The sequence below is a fragment of the Betta splendens genome, chromosome 24, assembly GCF_900634795.4.
Source record: "Betta splendens chromosome 24, fBetSpl5.4, whole genome shotgun sequence".
In the NCBI taxonomy this organism is placed as follows: domain Eukaryota; kingdom Metazoa; phylum Chordata; class Actinopteri; order Anabantiformes; family Osphronemidae; genus Betta; species Betta splendens.
The window spans coordinates 12,108,083-12,126,245 of record NC_040901.2 but is presented as its reverse complement, the minus strand read 5'-3'; the positions used below and the strand labels follow the sequence as shown (position 1 = coordinate 12,126,245).

Sequence of the window (18,163 nt, the reverse complement as noted above, 5' to 3'; positions counted from 1 at the left end):
GCCTCCAAAGCTGCTTTTCAGGGTTTGAAGGCTGGTTTTGGAGGCGACGTCTAGAAAATATCTGTTGCTTTAGCAAGAGCAACCGGCTCTAACGCTCATCGACCCAAACGCACCCATCAATGAATCTGCCTCCGTCCCTGGAACCACGTCGCACTCGGGGACTCGGGGGTAAAACCTGTCACACGTGTTCAGCAGCATGAAGCACATGAATCAACCTCCGACCGCTGGCGCAAAACTGATTTCACGATTCGGATTAGAAATGTTAGACGCTGAGAAAACACTGGCACGGGAACGTTACAGCGCAGACGCTTTCAGCAGGTAGATGTGTTTGTTGAGAGCAGAGGCATTGGTGAAGGCCACGTTATGGTTCCTGTCTGTTTACTGCGTGTGTTCTCAGCACTGCACCGCAGCAGACAGTGAGGAGGAGGTCGGGTTTCAGTCACATCCGTGACTGTTACCCAAGACCAAGTAAATGGGTTTTTATTGTGCTGGAGCGTATGTGTCCCTCATTACAGCTCAGCCTCCAGGCTCGGATGATGGAATCTGCATAACTCGGCTCTGGGAACAAAGCTGGACAGCGTGCTCTCGTTCTCAGTGTGTCACCACTTTGCTCCTTTCTTCTCCTGATTAACTTACCTGGTCCTTTTGTTCCTCACATTATGCTCCAAATAAGCTCAACATCTGTTTAAATGCTGATGTTCCTGTGCAGGCGGTGCAGCCGTATTATAACCCTACCTGCCAGGCAGAGGCCGAAGATGGTGAGCAGCACCAGGACGTAGAGGGACACGATGGAGTACTTGATGGCTGCGAGGGAGTTCAGGTGGCCGCAGCACAGGTCCTGCTTCCTGCGGCGCTTCCCAGAACCTGGTGAGAGGGTGAAATCAAACACACGTTCAGATTTAAAAGCAGCCAGGCGAGAAGTGAGAGGAAAAGATAGAGCTACTCATCACGTACTTGGCAAAAGTGAGGCCTCCAGCTTTTGGCTCGTTAAGCTGGACATGCTTTATGTGTGTTATTGTTCTGAGGCAGAAGTTGCGCAGACAAAAGTGAGCTTTGTGTATGAATAACACAAATAAAGTCGGTGACTAAAGAGATGTGACTATAACTCATGTCACCACTCAACAGCAGATGTTGGACACTTTGACTTGATACAACGGAGCCTGGACTGTTTGTGTGTTTCCTTGGGCGTGTGTGTTGGATTGTGGGGACGCTGGGATCAGGCTGTTGATGCTGAGGGAACGTTCCTGTCACGTACTGGAGCGTTAGAAACCCTGAAGGTGCAGTCGGTCACAGTGTGTTTAACCCTGTAACCGTGGGAATCGCCGCTGGATCCCACTCAGGTGAAAACCTCATGGAAGCGACCGTTAACCCTTAAAATACCCGTCTCCATGGTGACAAACATCCTCTCTAGGGTCTGAAAAGTTGGATGTGGACAGTGTTTTGCTTGTGTCGGTCTAATTTCCATGAACCTTTCAACAAATTCCCAAAGTTGGTTTCCACTCAGTCTTTCCCACTGAACCTGCAGAGCTGTGGGTCGGTGCCTGAGAACACCACAGTCAACGGTGCATCTGCTCCGCGGCCCCTGTTAAAGTGGAGGAGTCCTTACCTTCGTCGCACAGGTTGAGCTTGGACAAGTTGTGCCCGTTGTTGTCGTCGCTCATGGAGCCGCTCTCCCGCTCCTCATACGTGCTCAGATACATGGCCTTGTTCTCCATCTGCTCCTCGCTGGGGACAAGGACACAGCGTGACGACCAGCGCACACACAACAAGGAAGACGGGGTCTTTGCTCCGTGGCATCAGTCAGCGGACGTTGCCGCGGTCACACAAGGTGTTAAAACATTCATTTATGGGGCAATAAAGAACTGGACCAGGTCCCGGAGCCTCAAAGTCTAAACCGCTGAGCTCTGCTCCTCCTGCTCCACCATCAGGTCATCTTGCATCCACATGGCGTGTGATGGATGGTGGAGTTGCACAAGACTCTGGTGTTTACTCCTCGTGATTGTTAAATCATCCAAAGGCTGGAGACACGATTGCAGAGTTGATTGTTGTTGTTGCGTTAAATTGCCCAACAAATGTTGATTTAATTACGCTGAGGGCCATTTGTACAGACACACAACCTGCGGCTGCTGTTGTGTCATTGTGGGTTTGTTTTTACAAACAATATAGGGTTGGTGGATACTTTACAGACCCATCATTCCACCTTAAAGTGGAGCTGCTGAGACGGTCATCAAACAGGTGCAGCTACTGCTGAATAACTGTTTGTGAAATTCCTGACAAATAAAGCGTGAAATTCAACATGCTTCTAATTAAAAATCGAGTTTTGCCAAAGACTGTGCTGCCACATTTGCAGATTATGAATTGATTTAATCAGCTGTTGGCTGTGTAAACAACCTTCACTTCTTTTCCACATTACCTTGCAGCCACACACACACACACACACACACACACACACACGGTTCCCACGCTGCACGCGATGCAAACAATAAAGTGGAGGAGGACGCAGGACAAACAGATAAAACCCGCGACAAAAAGGCCGCGTCACACGTCAGGCGTCTGAAGGACAGAATTAAATCTGCTGCTGTCAGGAGCCGGGGCGCTAAACTCCCACAAGCCCCGGCTGCAGATCCGTGAGTGTTTGACAAAGTTGTTAAAAAGCGCTCAGTCTGGACTTTCTCATTACAGAGGGGAGACAGGGGTCAGATTGACATTGTGACTGAAGCCAGGCAGGACTCGTTAGGCTGCTAGGAGACCCCCCCCCCCCCCGCTCCCTGCATGTGCGCTGGCGCATTCACGAGGTGAGTTATCTTTTAATTACACAGGGTTGTGTGTGAGATAACACACTTTTAATCACACTCTGTCGGTCTGTGGCATCAGGACGGTGGGAAAGCGAAGCAGCCAAGCGTCGACTGGAGGCGAAATATGGGAAACGGCATCAGGTGATGATGTAATGATGAAACGGTGGAAACGGGCTTTAAGTGACAGAGACCGCGAAGGATCAAGGACCATCGACATCAGCTGATTGATCATTGGACGCCTCCGCTGTCACCAAACCAACAGGAAGTGGAGCTCAGAGGCGTCTCTGTCCAATCACCACAAACAGTTCAAGGTTCAGCACGACAGCTGTCCAACAATGAGCCAAGTGGAACTAAAGGTGGCTTTGTTCATAGATTTCCATCTCATAGAATGTCAAGATTCTGCTATTAACAACAAAATCGCTTCCCATCAACCTCTAGAGTCATGAATTTCATGTCTCTGTTGCATGAACGCGTTTCAGGTCCAGAAGCAGACTCCAGATCAGAGGGCGATGCTGGTTTTCGTCATCACTGTGAGGAGCTCTGATGATCAGCCACAACCACTGAAACAAACCGATACAGCTGCCTCTGCATCGTCTGCACTTTGTCCCGTCACTGAAGGTTCTGCTGACAGACGGACAAACTCCAACAGCAAACGAGAAGCTGAGCATTCGCACGGAGGAGGCCGTTATCACCATCATCTGCTGAGAAGCAGCGCGTGTGGCCTCTGCCTCACCTATTGGAAATATATGCAGCCTCAAGTCAAAGAGTGAATGGAAAAAAGCTTCTCTAATAATAAACTGGGGTAAGTTCTTCTTTTAACCTTCAACCTTCCACATGAATCAACCACTGAAGGCTTTCTGTCTGTAGCTGCTGTCCATGTCATTGCTCAGTCATCCATGTTCAGCATTAACCCATTTTGCCCCAGTTAATTGACGAGTGAGACCCTTCACCCATGACCACAGAAACACAAAGCAGCGGTTCTCCGCGGATGAGCTGCATTAAACGTGCATTTCCTGCCCTTTTGTACCGGAGCCACCGGTCAAATAAACAGCACGCAGCGCATGATTCAGCTGTTTAACCATTTAACCTAATGCAATAAAGCGCTAACAGATGTCGGCGCGTTTAATGGCACACAAACGGTGGATGCTCGGCCGCAGTGAACCCGACAATAAATCACGCGCCCAAATACCGCTGTTAACCTGTTAACGCGCTGGAGCATTAATCACTCATCAAAGTTTCTAACTGCGCCTAACGTGCAACTAACTGCGCCAAACACGCAACTAACTGCGCCTAACGCGCAACTAACTGCGCCAAACACGCAACTAACTGCGCCTAACGCGCAACTAACTGCGCCAAACACGCAACTAACTGCGCCAAACGCGCAGTCAGAGGCTGACAGAGCGGCAACAGGTGCTGCCCCAACGCAGGGAAGTAATATTAATAAAGTAAATATTCACAGATTGCGGGAAAACAGCAGCAAATGACTTTTTCTCACCTTATTAGCCGTCAAATGAAAAGTCAGAAGTAACACGGACAAAACGCCGCAACTCACGCGTTTCTCATATTTTCCCAAAACGGTGCGTCTCGACGCGGTAACTCCAGGTGTTGAACCAGTCAGAGTGGACCCGTGCGCGCGCACCGCCTCCGTCAGCGCAGCCAGCCGCTCCGCATTGGGGGACGCGCTCACACATGTGCCGTAATATACCCACAACACCGTCATGTGACCGTCACCGAACGCCAGCTGGAGTTTCTGCTCCGCAGCAGCTGGCGCGGACGGCGAGAGACGGCGCGCGCGGGCCACCTGCGGCCCGCGCGCGCCCTCTGCCGGCCGCAGCCGCGCACGCGGGGGCTCGCGGCGACCCGGGCAACTCTTAGGCTCAGCAGGAGCACGTGTCACGTGACGCGTGAGGGGCGGAGCTCTGCAGGACGCGAACAGGTAGAGACACGACGCGTTCACTTCAAACGACGCCAGACGGAGCTCGGTGCAGGTAAACAACTTATCACGGAAGTAACGTGCGTGGAGTGGGTTGTTTTTGATGTGTGCAGTGACTGCGGGGGGACTTTTGATGCGGTTCAGAACGCGTGCGTAACTAAGTGGAGGGGGGGGGGTCTTACTGCTGCGGGGTTTTAGCACGAGCACAGACGTGAGAGGAGCGCTTCGCATGAGGCGGAAGACTTCCTGCAGATTCATAACTAACCACTCACAGTCAACATTTACAGGCAGTTGGACACTTCTCATTGTTTGCGTCCATGTCTCCAAAACTGAACATAACGGCGGACGTTTAGACAAAGTGTAGGTGAACGTTTAGTAACAAGGAGAATATAAGTGCATGTACTTGTGCAGGGCGCCAGCAGGTGGCAGTATTACACCCATAAAGAATGACCGGAACCCGGAGATGCAGAGGTTGCGTTACCTGCTGATGATGACGGACCAGAGCATCTAAACCCGTGTAACACCCGGCGAGAAACCACAAATAAAGTGTAATAAACGGTCAAAGTAGACAGAGATAGATGGAGCAGATGTTATCAGACGTCAGCAAACACTCCTGAACCACTGCAGGTACATGTTTCTATACAAATGCATGAAATTTCATCACATGTGACCCGAGAAACTGCATCGTCCGCCTTTCTGTGCATTGCTTTTGTTTACACGTCCTGGTTTTGTGGCTACGGGCAGACTGCACGTCACCAAAGGGGTTCCGAGGAAATGGGCCGCCTGCAGATATGGACCCTCTGGGAATGGGCTGAAGAGCAATAGAGTTTAGGAAATGTTGTCCTCAGGCATAAAACCAACATTACAGACAACCGTAAGCTGCGTCGCTTGGCTGCGCTGTAAAGGTCTTCACTCTCTGTATGTCAGTCGCTCCGCTGGGACCTCGTTAAAGCCCCGGCCAATCACATATCCTCCTTAATTAACACAGGAAATGACTTTCTTATATTTATAACCCAATAACTGGACTGGCCTGGTGAAAAGGTCACATCAACAGTTTAGCAGCGCAGCCCAGGAGGATGAGGAGGATGAAGAGGATGAGGAGCCCAGCGAACCCCAGCCTCAGAGCTGTGTTTGACCTCCGCTCGCTGACTCGGCTGCTTTCACCCCGGTGCGGAGGACTCGCTCAGCCATTCGTCATAATGATCTCCTCCTCTGTCCCTGCAGCAGGCACAACCATGGGTCTGTCCAAGCGCGTGTCGTCGTGGTCCGTGGAGGAGGTGCTGCAGTGGCTGCAGGAGCAGTATCCAGAGCACCTGAGGCGGCTGCAGAGGGCCGTCATCACACACGCCATCTCAGGTGATGCAGACGCCGTGCACGGCGCTGCGGAGGCCGCGTTTGCGCCGCACGCGTGTTGACTTGAGCGCCGTCCGCAGGCCGAGCGCTGCTGAGGCTGAGGGACCGCCACCTGGAGTTCCTCGGCCTGGAGGCTGAGGAGCAGCAGCGGCAGCTGTTGCAGGGCCTCCTCCTCCTCCGGGTTCAGGAGGAAATCTGTGAACTCAGTGAGATCTGCAGCGGTGAGGATGTCACTGACCTTATCTGCAGGCTGTAGCTGTTGAAGCAGCTGTAGAGAAGTTGTGTTCTTGACAAGTCTGATCTAAAAATAGGGAAGTAAAACTCACCCACGTCGCTGTGTCTGCAGAGGAACTGGTGCTGCTCATGCTCCGCAGAAGAAGTACTGTTTTCCCTCAAAGTTGAATCTACAAGTCTGCATTTTAGTCAAAACAGACACATTTGGTTTATGTTTTATTATTTTATAGCGTCACTGATGCAAACAAGCTCTATTTGTTCTCTTTTCTACTTTCCAGAGTGTTTTTCATAACACGCACAAAGAAAACACATTATTCTCCGCCCGTCCGTCCGTGTGAAGGGGAGCGAACGGTGGAGTGACGGAAAACGCAGAGAAGGTGGAGAGAACGAGGAACCGATGAAGAATGAAGAGCGAGCGGAGCCCATTTCCTGCGTGAAATCTGACCTGTGCAGATGGAGGAGATTAGTTTTTCGGATCCGTTCTGTCCATTAGTCTCTGGCTGTTTTCTACCTGGACTCGCTGCGCTGTGGTATCACACGCCTCACACAGTTCATTATTACACTAAGAATAACACGGCAGAGGATCATCTTTTATCTGTGTTGCACTGGATTAACTGAGTCTGAAATATCAGAGCAGGTAATGAAATGATGGCAGTCGCTAATTAAAACCAGTCACTCCTAATCAGAAACGTCTTCAGATGACAAATTTGAACACAGCAGCACAGGATTTAAATTGAACGGTCCCAAACGCTTCAGACGCTTTTCCCATTTGTTTTCACGAAAGGTCCCATTCATTTCTGTGCATTTTGACATGGCAGCGGCAGAATAAAAGTCTGATGAGTCTGATGAAGTCTCTGTCGCTCTGTTTCTGCCTCCGGTGCCACCATGCGTTGCCATTATTGTGTTTTTTCAGCTGGATTCAGTGTGAAAGATGTAAGACTCCTAAAACTAAAGGTCGTTGTAATAAAAGCTCAGCGCTCCCTGTGAGCTGCCCAAATCAACATATCACAGACTGAAGACAGCAGGTGTAGCGTTGATGGACTTAGCAAAGCAAATGGAGTCCGATGCATCAGCCATGAATCCTAAATTAAGGGCATTTTATTATTTTATCCGCTCTATATCAGTGAGGACTGGTTGAATTAACACCACATACTCACTGAAGGCTTTTATGGCTGTACCAGAATCACATTATTTTACATACAGAGTCAGAGACACCGTATTTTGTATTTCAGGGTAATGGAAGTATTCTGTTTTAATGTCACACACATTAATGACTTATTGAGTGTAATGGCATTAATGCAACGATCGCAGACGCAGGTTGAAGTGACCTCCTGGCTCTTTCCCTCCCGTTTCTGGGCCTGAGTGTGCGTCTTCCTGTGTGTATGTGTGCGGGTGATTAATTCCCCAGGAGGGGCTGTGACATTTGATTTGGCGGGGCGTGGCTGCGGAAGCGCTGACTCAGCAGCGCAGACGTAAATCCGCCTCGCCGACGGAGGGGATGATGGAGAGCACCTCCGACCCGAGCGCCCGAGGTGCCGCAGCTCATCAATCACGTTAGTGGGACGTATGTTCATCATCCACACAGAACAATTAGACTTTTGTGTTTGTTACCTTCTCGTTTCTGGCTCTTTTCTCTCCCACTCAGCCCCTCCCCCTGTCTCTGGCTCCGCCCACCTCACCTGTGGTCCATCAGCCATCTTTGTTTCTGACTCCTGCTACAGATGCTGAGTCTGCCTGTTAAAAGCATAAATGACAAATGCATGTATGATCTTATTGTGACAGAAGTGAGCAGGTGCCAGTGATTTGGCCGAGCTGCTTCCATTCCAGGACGACGCTGCAGACGTCCCGCGCTTCAAACAGGCCAGTTAAAAGTGAGCGTCTCCCCCTCAGTCTGCCGCCACAGCAGCCTCCTGTCACTTCCTGGTGATTTATTCATAGCTGCACCAGGAGAGAAAGATCAATAGTTTCTGAAAGAAAAATGAGTTAGCGTCAGGCCACTAAGAGGGGAGAGGAAAAAGGAAGAGTTCACTGGGAGTTCACGGGGGTGTGAAAGTCGAGGAGGCCGAGCCAGGAACCTGCCGCTCACTTCACCACAGCGGCAGTAAATTAAAAAGCGCTTTAATTCCGCCTCGCTGGGAGGAGGCGTTCAGGCTCCTGGCGTCGGCGCCGCTCCGAGGCCGAGGAACCTGACGAGGGCTGAGTTAAGACCAGGCTCCTGCGTGGAAGCCGCGGTTGGTCCAAACATGCTCCCCACATGCATCATGGGTAACGGCGGATTTCCTGCCAACGCCGGCGAATTCGCAGCCGCTTCGGTGCTGACGCCGTCTTTTCGTTTTCTGCTGACGCCACAAATGGCGCAAACGAAAAGGCCTGAGGGCGCCGCGTGTCCGCAGGCCGCGTGCGCGCGTGGATCCATCACTCGACAGCAACCACGTCACATTTATCAATCACTCGCAGCCTCCTGCGCAGGTGGACGCGCGCGGCGCCTGACAAACATCTGCTCAGACGTGGATTCATCCGCTGCCTTTGTCGGGTGGAGATGTGAAACGCGTGGGTGGGGAGCGGCTGCAGCGCCGGCGGCAGCAAAGACACGATGTTTACAAGCTCAAAGATGTGTGTGTGTGTGTGTCGCACAACGGTTCAGCAACAAGCGCGTTTCTGCCTTTGACTCCAACCTGCTTCTATTGTCCACTTTCTACTCGTTTTCCTGCTGAAGAGGCGTTTTCATTGCCATTAAAATCTTTCATTTCATTCTCCTTTGGACCAGACGCCTCCCTGTAATTTAATGTCTCCACCTACAGTCACGCTGGAGTTCCATACAGCTGTATGGAAGTCAGTGAACGCATCACGGGTGTGTGTGTGTGTGTGTGTGTGTGTGTGTGGGTATGCGTTCCTGCATGTGTGTGCGTGTGTGTGTGTGTGTGTGTGTGTGTGTGTGTGTGTGTGTGTGCCACTGTTTTAGTTTGTGTGACCTGCAGCAGGCACCCGCTTTCAGCTCCATGTTCCTCCTTCCTGGTGTGAACCCCTCTCTGCAGGTTCTTCCACAGCGTCTCTATTGGACTGAGGTCTTCAGGTTCCATCATGGTTTCACTGTGTGGTTTCCATTCATTCCGTTCAGGAGCACGGAGGATGTTGATGGCGCTCTTCTAACCTGCAGGTGTAGATTTGCAGGTGCAGGTTTTCTGCTTTGGACCTGATAGACGAACGGCAAAGACGTCCATGTTGGATTTTAATTGAAGCTCTTTGCTCCCATTTATTGAGACGATGACGGTAAAGAGAACCAAATCCAAAGCAGGCTCCTTGACGTACAGTAATAGACCAGTATATTTACATTTCCAGTGCTGTTGGAATAATGTGAAGCTGCTGTTGTGGGTGCAGATAATCAGACGTCAGCGTCCTGATGGGCCGCGTGCTCAATAAATGGATTACTATCTAAATCATCCCTCTTCAGACTCGCTTACAAACGTACGAGGACGTCATTCATTGGGCTTCACATAAATATTGTACTCTGGTTAGTCGCCGAGGCACCGCTGGTTCTATAAATCAAACACGTGCGTGCGCGTGGGGCTCCAAGTTTGTGTTGCGCGTGCGTTTGTTAAAGCAGAATATTAGAGCGTTACCGCTGACAGGATGACAGAGTGCGCCGCGCGGGGTGCTGGGATAATTGAAATGCCAAAACCTCAAGATGCCCACTTCATTCTAACACGAATTTACCGCTCCCATCATAAGTCATTAATGCTGAAAACATTTTACGACGACGCTGCGAGGGAATTAATTTATCCAGGCAAATATCCCGTGGATGAGCCGGTCGGCAGCACACGTCCTGCGCGAGAGCAGTGAGAAACGGCAGACACGCACAACTCAACACAACACAACACAACACAACAAAACACAACAATAGCCAGCTGCCATTCCTGCACGCGCTATTTCATTATCTGTCAGTGCGCCGTGTTTAAAAAGAGGATGGAGGGGGAGCAGCTTGTGACGTCATCCGACTCGGGTCCTGCTTTATTCGAAGGAGCAGAGTTAGAGCCTCAGTTCAGCTTTGTTCGGGTCGTGTTCTGATGGAACCCGTTCAGTGAAGCTGGAAAACGAGCCCCAGAGCTCTCACCATCTTCCCCCTGTTGCTCCGTGAGCGGACGACGCATGCTCCGGCTCGGGCCGGTACCGGCCATGACCCGGAAAGAACGGCTTTAAACAATAGCTGCGAACCAGAGTAAACTTGAAGTGAACTGTGAGTTTAACTCGTAATCAGAGCTCATATCCCGGTACTTTATAGGAACGCTGTCCAGCTCCGGGCTCGTCCTGTTCTCCACTTCGTCTCCGCCTGCGTCAGTATAAACACGTTCCAGCCTCCGCTCGCATCCATTGGACTCCAACAGATTTCACAGAGCGCGTTGTTGACCGCTTTTATATAAGTGTGCGTTTTGCAGCTCGTCGTCCTTCGCCAGCGTTCACTTCTCCGCTGACATGTTTTTCTGCTGTCTGTGAAGTGTGGGACTGTTTGACAGGATGCAATTACGCCGTCTCTCCCCGTCTGTATCCATGACTACTTGAGTTTTGGGGAAGTAATGGCCATTAACGCAATAAAGTGTTAACGGCACTGTCAGCGTTGAATCAGCTCTCAATAATGTGACGGGAGGAATCCAACTTCAGCCGCTTGTATCATTGCATGCAGTAGCTGCGTCTGAGTCCAACTATTCTACGTGTGCTCGACTCCCATTTAGATGCCGTGAAAACGTCCTGATCCTGCGTCCAGGTGCAGCGGCTGCGCACGCGCGTGAGACAAACAATCGCCGACCAGGACAAATCCATTGATTTCCCTGTTTTGTTCTTCCCGTCCGCGCGCCGGGGCCCACGTGCTCCCGGGGAGCGTCGTTAGCATTCAGATGAGTCGTGCACGTGGCTGCACGAGGCGCTGCCGCTGGAAGCTGCTTGCGTCGCTGCACTGAGGCGCACGGCTCCGCTTAATGACGCCTCTCACACGTTTACTAGAACGGACTGTATGATGCACAACGACGGGACACGCTGACTGTAATCATTATCCACACACTAATTCACCGTGATGCTGAGTCATAGGCTCAGTTTGGCTCAGGCTTTAGGGAGAATAATGTATCGATTACATTTGTGAGCAGATGGTTGCGAGGATTCATCCAGAATGAGCATTACTGTGATTTATTACAGCAGCAAACACGGAAAAGCCTTTAAAACAACTATAACAGACGTTTGTTCGGGCTGAGAGTCGTTTAGACGCGTTACCCTCATTTAATATCGCAGGAATGTTAATTGTTTTGCTTTTTAGGGCCAAGAAGCCACGAGCTGCGAAGGCACCGTCGGCCACAAGGTGGCGATGTTCAATGCGTCATACGTGGATCCCCAACATCTGTAACCTCCCCCTGACGAGCTCCTGACATTCATTTAAATCACGGGAGAAGGATTTTAATCAGGCACTGGCATATTTGCAAACAACAGCAACATGAATGAGGGACAGGACCGATGAGGAGATTAGTGAGGCAGACAGTCAGAGCTGATTTATTAGGTCATATATTCCAATCATTACGAGGTTTAATGAGCTAAGACTTAATTAAAAGTGCACAGGTTTGCGCCGGAGCCAACGCGCCGCTGCAGCTCCTGACAAATCCCTTCACCGCCGTTTGGCACCAAGTAACGCGCAGCCTCGAGGGGAGTGGGGCTGAGCGGTGTTGTTCAGCGAGTGACACAAATTACATGAAGATTAACCCAACTCCCGCCTGAAGTCACCGCAGCGCCGCGCATCCATCCAGAACCCGGCGGCACCGCACGAACCCGCCCGCGAACGTGCGCGGACGGTCTAACTCTGACTTATCACTTCGCCGTTCTGTTCACCGGAATAAGAGCGGTTCCTGGGCCGCAGGTGTAAACGGACTTGGGTTCGGATGCTGTGAGCGGCTCTGCGGCTCCCGCGTCCCCCCTGGGCTCCCACGGAGGAGGGACGACTCCTCTTCACTCCCAGCCCCGGAGAGGCGACTGACGCCCGCGCGCTCCGGTGCCCAGGCTGCCGCTGCCGCTGCCGCTGCCGCCGCTTCGGATGCTGCTGGAAGCTGCTGCTGCACGGCGGCGCAGCCCACGTCCAGCTGAGGATTTCAGGATGAAAAAGTAGAGACGGCGGCTCCGCTACAGACGACCGTTCGGCTTGGGAGAACCCAGACGGAGCCCTCCGCGCGCACTTCACGGGGCGTCTTAATAGGATTTCATTGACGCGCGTCCCTGCGGATCAGGTGCGCCGGCGGTCCCTGAACTCACCTGCGCGATGGTTCCGGCTCGTCTCCCGCTGTGATCGGCGGCGCACGGGGAGCGTGGATTAAAATCCCAAAGTTTGGATTCCCTGAGAGGGGGATGGCAGCTGTAGAGCGGAGATGCACGCGCCCGCTGTAACGCGTCAGTTTATTCTGGATGGATGCCGTGGACGGAGCCGCGGCTGTTCCGGCAGGTGGCTGCGTGTCTAAGCCCGAACCCCGGACCCCTGCTGCGCTAACAGGTCGCCCCCGGTCGGACGCTCATTCGCATGACAGTCACCCCTCAGTCGTTTCTGGAGGAAAGTTTGGGACGCGGCGGAGGATGAAGGCAGCGCGTCCTGCGTGGATTCCCTGCAGAGCCCGTCCCCAGTGAAAGTCCCCGGAGCGCGGCTTCAAGATTTTCCCTCACGTGTGAATGGATTCCTGCTTCGCGGCGTGAAGGAGAACTGGGGATATGTGTCCGGTGTGTGGCGTTCTGGTCGTGCTGGAGCGAAGAGCCGCGGACGTCCCGATCCCTCCCCGGGACCACAGGTGTTCCTGGTGAACAGGTAGATTCCACCGGTTGGCGTTTCTCTGCATGTGCATCACCGCGAAAGTGAAATACACCGTAAACGTTTGTAGAATCTCCGGATCTTTTACGAGGACGGTCATGAACGTCCCAATAAACCCACGTGTCAGAATCCCCGCTGCGCTCCAGACCCCGAGTTCCGCTGTTTAGCGCCGCATTGCTTTTCCAATCTATGGTCAGTCTCTGTCTGACGCCCTTTATTTCCATTAATCCCACTTGATTTTTATTTATGATGCAGACTTTATTCCCTGGTAATGCTGGAGCCCAGGAGCTGCTTATTTGTTTAACTAAAGTCAAATACTTTTGAGCATATTTCCATATGATATGAGATTAAAGGCTATTCAAAAGGTTTGGTTCATCTGATTATACATTTAAACCACCTCACAGACTCAGACTAATAGTGAGTATTTAATCTTATTGTTCTTGGTGTGGAGGAGCATCATGCAGCCGGTTCTGCAGCTCCTCCGTGTAGGTTTCAGTCGTAGGTGAAGGGGGAGTAGAGAGTGGGCTGAGGACACAGCCCTGAGGTGCACCGCTGTCGAAGGAAGCACTGACCGTCTAGGTTGGACTTCCTGTGTGGCAGGAAACATTCTGGTCTAAAATGGGGAATTTAAATTAAAACAGACAAACAAAATGTGAAACCTGCTTTATTAAATTTACATGAAATTATCTGGTGTGTTCATGTTATTAGCTCACAAATGTTTCTGTTTTTTGTGGATTTTTCCCTTTTAGTGACTCCACATCCCAAAATGCCGAGCTGTGGGTAGAGTGGGTGAAGCTGTCTCCTTCTCCCGATCATTTCCCACATCCTCACCTTCCCTTTTTCCTCAACTCCCTCTGAAACGCCTCCTCCCTTTCAGCCGCTCTCTCACGTTTCCTCCTCTCTTCTCTCTCTCTTCATTCCTCTCATTTTCTGCCTGTCACACTCCTTGGACTTCCCTCCTTCCCCCTCTTCCCTCCCCCTCCTCACCCCCATCCGTCAGGCCCTCTCAACCCACCACCACCTCCTCCCCCTCGCCCCACAGCACACATGCAGGCCAAGAAGCGGTACCTGCTCGTGTCTGTGGGGGCCGGTCTTCTCTTCCTCGTCTACCTGTGGGGTCTGCAAATCGGGGAGTTCCAGCAGCAGCAGTACCAATACCAGCACTTTCCACAGTACCCCCAGTACCCCCAGTACCACCAGCAGGAATACCAGTACCACCATCAGGGCCAGGGCGTGTACCGGCCGCAGCCCCTGCCTCAGAGGAGCCCGTCCCGACCCCCCCGACACTGGCCAGAGTCCACGGAGCTGCTGGAGCCGTACCTGGAGGGGGGGGAGCAGGAGGTACGGTGGGCGCACGCTGTATTTCACTGTGTCGCATGCTGAGCGGAGTGATGACGTGCGCTTTGTGTCTGCAGGAGGACAGTCCCCAGCTCCACCACCAGCACACGTCCCCTCATGAGCGCCGGGCCATATGCGACAACATCTACAAGAACAAGCGCTGCCGCATGGAGACCTGCTTCGACTTCGCTCGCTGCCAGTCGGGCTTCAGGGTCTACGTGTACCCCCCCCTGAGGGGGGACCAGGTCTCCGACACCTACCACAAGATCCTGTCCTCCGTCAAGGAGTCTCGCTTCTACACCTCGGACCCGTCCAGGGCCTGTCTGTTCATTTTAGCCGTGGACACGCTGGACCGGGACCAGCTCTCTGCTCAGTACGTTCAGAACGCTCGGTCTCGCATCCAGAGCCTGCCCACGTGGAACGATGGCAGGAACCACCTCATATTCAACCTCTACTCTGGCACGTGGCCGGACTACACCGAGGACCTGGGCTTTGAGGTGGGTCAGGCCATGCTAGCCAAGGCCAGTGCTGATGTGGTCAACTTCCGACCAAACTTTGACATCTCCATCCCTCTATTCTCCAAGGAGCACCCAGTGAGAGGAGGGGGCATAGGTCACCTGACTCTCAACGAGGCTCCGCCCTCCAGGAAGTACCTGCTGGTTTTTAAGGGAAAGCGCTACCTGACCGGCATCGGGTCCGAGACCAGGAACGCTCTGTATCACATTCATAACGGGGAAGATATTGTTTTGCTGACCACGTGCAAACACGGCAAGGACTGGGAGAAACACAAAGACTCCCGCTGCGACAGAGACAACCAGGAATACTCAAAGTAAGACGGCGCCTGCTAATCTTGGGTCGATCGCTTGTTTAAGGGGGACGGTGGGTTCCTGGTGAGTTGTTGTCTGAGCTCGTGCATCCCTCAGACCGGCAGCCGGGGCACCTCTGCTGGATGTTACAGCTGCTTGTTGTGTTTGTGTTGAGGGATGCGAGCGTTATCGCCGTCGATCGCCTCCCATTTGGTTTATTGGCTCCGTTCTGGCTGCTCCACATTCACTGAGACGCGTGAAGACTTCGCAGCTTCCACGAGGGTTGAGGCAAATTCTATCAGTGAATGTTTGCGCTCTTGTGTGTGTTTTACTCTAATTGCTTGTGGGAGCTGGTTGAGAGGAAGCCGTGAAGGGACGGGAAGCGCCTGTTTCCTAGTTGTGTTGGTCCAAGAGTCATCTGTTGCATAATTTAGGTTTAATAATTGCAAATGCCTGAAGGAGAACCTCCGTGGATCCAGAATGGCACCGAGCTGGGCCCAGAACCAGCGGAAGCACCTGCCCTCAGTGCCGCCTGCAAATATTAGCGCGCTCTGGCTCCGTTCTAGTGCTTCGTCTCAGCGAATGTCCTCATCCATAATATATAAGAATCCAAGTGGTCCTTTTCATGCATAGTTGCCCAGTTTTGGGCCAAAGCGACAAACAGTGATGCGGACGAGATCCAGCGGCTGCGTCAGTTGTTTTTACTGATCTTTGACTGCAGGCTGCACCGTTGAAGCCAGTATGAAACCGTTCTGACGACTTACGTAGAGACGGAACGTGGTCATTTTAGGAGCATAAGTAACATGAAGTCTGCTGTTGTGCACAAATGTAGGAGCAAAAACCCAGAGTGTGATCTGCCTACTCGACGAAGGTGAGATTTAATAACAACGAAGCAGAGGCGCGGTGGATAAACTCAGAGTAAATAATTCTGTTGTTTGTGTCCGTGTGACACAGACCTCATTTTTCTCTTTCTGGGATTTTAAACAGCAACAATTGTTGTAAGTTGTTGAGTTGTTTGAGCTATTTGAAGCTTTTTGTGAACTCTGGGCCATGGTGGACTTTTAACTCCGACCCGTTTATTCCTGGGAGCCCCCGTCTGGGCCTCGTGCTTCTGCAGCGTCGGCCCTTTGGATCCTCAGCGTCTGCGCCGCCGCCTGTGCTGCCGTTTTACACTCGTAGCGTCGATACAGACGTGGCCCGGTGCAGTCGATGGGATCCTGCAGCGAGGCCCCCTGCTGGGATCAGAAGCCAACAAGGATGTTGAAGCCCCGGGGCGGTCGATAATTGCCCTCCAATCGAATTAAGCGGTGGATGAGGGGACAGATAGCGATCTCGCCTCCCGCCGAGCGGCGCCTGTTTGAACTGCGGCTCTTTTACTGGACGCAGATCACCAATTAGGGCCTCGCTGCGCAGACGCGAGTCCCTGCAGACGTCTGGCTCCGTCCGCAGAGCCGCGGAGAAAAGGCCTAATTGAGACGACTGTCGCGTCTCCGTGATGGCGTTAGCGGTCGGAGCCGAGAAGGATGTGAAACGTGATGAGAGGTGCGGTGCTGAGTCCACAGCGAATCCATAGACGGCTCATTTTCCCCCTCTCTGCTCATCGACCTCGTCACTTTTTTGTCTCCTTACGTGTGAAGCCTTGAAGCAACTGCAGCTCCTCTTCCTCCCCGCGGACAGAAGCTGCAGGGAGACGAGCTCGCGTGCGTTTGTCATTGTGTGGCAGTTTTAATTTGTTTCACATTCCACTTGAAACCCGGTGGCGGTGATGAGAGGAACCGTTGACACCTCGAGTTTAAGACAAAAACATGGAGTCTCGGAACGGCTTTGTTTGTAATTACACCTTCAGCTCAGTCATGACCGATAAGTGCTCCAACGCTCCCCTGTCTTCATGCAACAAACCCTCATTGTTTTCTATGAACACAGAGTGAATTAGTCAAAATGTGCTCTCTTCTCGTTTGTCTGGTCGCGACGCAAACGCAGCAGCTGAACGGCGGCAGAAGAGGGTCTGTGTCAGCTGTGGTCATGAGGGTGGACAGAGAATTCTGTGTGTGTGTGTGTGTGTGTGTGTGTGTGTGTGTGTATGTGTGTTGTTTTTTTGCCACCCTTGTTGGGAGATGTTCTATTAAAGCACATCAAAAGTCAATGTACTCTTTCCTTGTCAGTGCTTATCTCCCTCGCTCTCCTTCCTCTGCTCTTCACCTTCATTTCTCTCATTCTTCCCCTTCCTCTCCTCCTCCTCCTCCTCCCCCTCCTCCCCCATTCTCTCCCCCTTCGCCTTATCTGTCCTCGTCCCTCTTCTTCTGCTCCCCTCGCTCCCGCCGAGCTAAACTAAACCGTGGAAAAGGTTTTACTGCCGTCTGAGTACATCTTTGATTCGCGTCATGATGAGGAGCACCACCAGGAATAATAACACAGGCTGCCAGTTCCGCCGAGCCAAATTTAGCACTTTTCAGAAACTTTGATGTGTGACCGATTTAAGAACCTAATTAAGGAAACAAAAAGCAGGCTACAGCCGCCTGTTGGCGCCGACGCACACGTGACGGAGCGGGAACGGACACCAGCAGAGCAGAACGTCCAGCTCAGCTGTAGTTTGTACGAGGGCGGTCTCATCAGTAGAGTTTAACCTGGTGAAAACAAGGCGGTGCCCGTCTTCAGGTCAGAAAGTGGATAAAAGCCAGTTGAACCGATTCAGACTGGGCCAAACAGGCCACAGGTGCTGATGAACAAGAAATGCTGACGGCGACGCTTCCTGGTGCTTTTTCTGGTGAGTTTGGAGAGGCTTAAAGCAGACGACAGTAAGCGAACTCATCAACGCATCGAAGGCTTCCGTCAATGCTGGTTGAACGGGAGGAAGAGGCCGCATTGATCCGACCAGTGC

At 52.2% G+C, this 18,163-nt stretch overlaps 3 protein-coding genes across 6 annotated transcripts in view; 2 read left to right on the top strand and 1 right to left on the bottom strand.

Moving 5' to 3' along the window:
* Window positions 1-4,504, bottom strand: part of scara5 (scavenger receptor class A, member 5 (putative)) — a 33,923-nt gene extending 29,419 nt beyond the window's left edge. Inside the window, exons 1-3 of one of the 2 annotated variants that reach the window (XM_029141448.3) lie at window positions 4,291-4,504; window positions 1,607-1,725; window positions 736-864 (exon numbers count right to left, since the gene is read on the bottom strand). In XM_029141448.3, coding sequence (XP_028997281.1) covers window positions 736-864; window positions 1,607-1,715 — 238 coding nt within the window. In that variant the 5' untranslated portion in view covers window positions 1,716-1,725; window positions 4,291-4,504. The remainder of the gene's footprint in view (window positions 1-735; window positions 865-1,606; window positions 1,726-4,290) is intronic. The other variant, XM_029141447.3, reaches the window with a different exon arrangement.
* A 136-nt stretch (window positions 4,505-4,640) lies between these two features.
* LOC114850051 (sterile alpha motif domain-containing protein 12-like) lies at window positions 4,641-7,161 on the top strand. Its single transcript, XM_029141995.3, has 4 exons — window positions 4,641-4,783; window positions 5,953-6,084; window positions 6,162-6,302; window positions 6,594-7,161. Exons 2-4 carry the CDS (start codon window positions 5,964-5,966, stop codon window positions 6,605-6,607), a joined length of 276 nt encoding a protein of 91 aa, XP_028997828.1. The 5' UTR covers window positions 4,641-4,783; window positions 5,953-5,963; the 3' UTR covers window positions 6,608-7,161.
* A 4,289-nt stretch (window positions 7,162-11,450) lies between these two features.
* Window positions 11,451-18,163, top strand: part of LOC114849466 (exostosin-1) — a 79,209-nt gene continuing 72,496 nt past the window's right edge. The window contains exons 1-4 of one of the 3 annotated variants that reach the window (XM_029140947.3): window positions 11,457-13,138; window positions 13,891-14,482; window positions 14,557-14,976; window positions 15,064-15,308. In XM_029140947.3, the coding sequence (XP_028996780.1) occupies window positions 14,189-14,482; window positions 14,557-14,976; window positions 15,064-15,308 (959 nt within the window). In that variant the 5' untranslated portion in view covers window positions 11,457-13,138; window positions 13,891-14,188. Of the gene's footprint in view, window positions 13,139-13,890; window positions 14,483-14,556; window positions 15,309-18,163 lie in introns of all 3 variants that reach the window. The other 2 variants (XM_055506070.1, XM_029140946.3) reach the window with 2 other exon arrangements.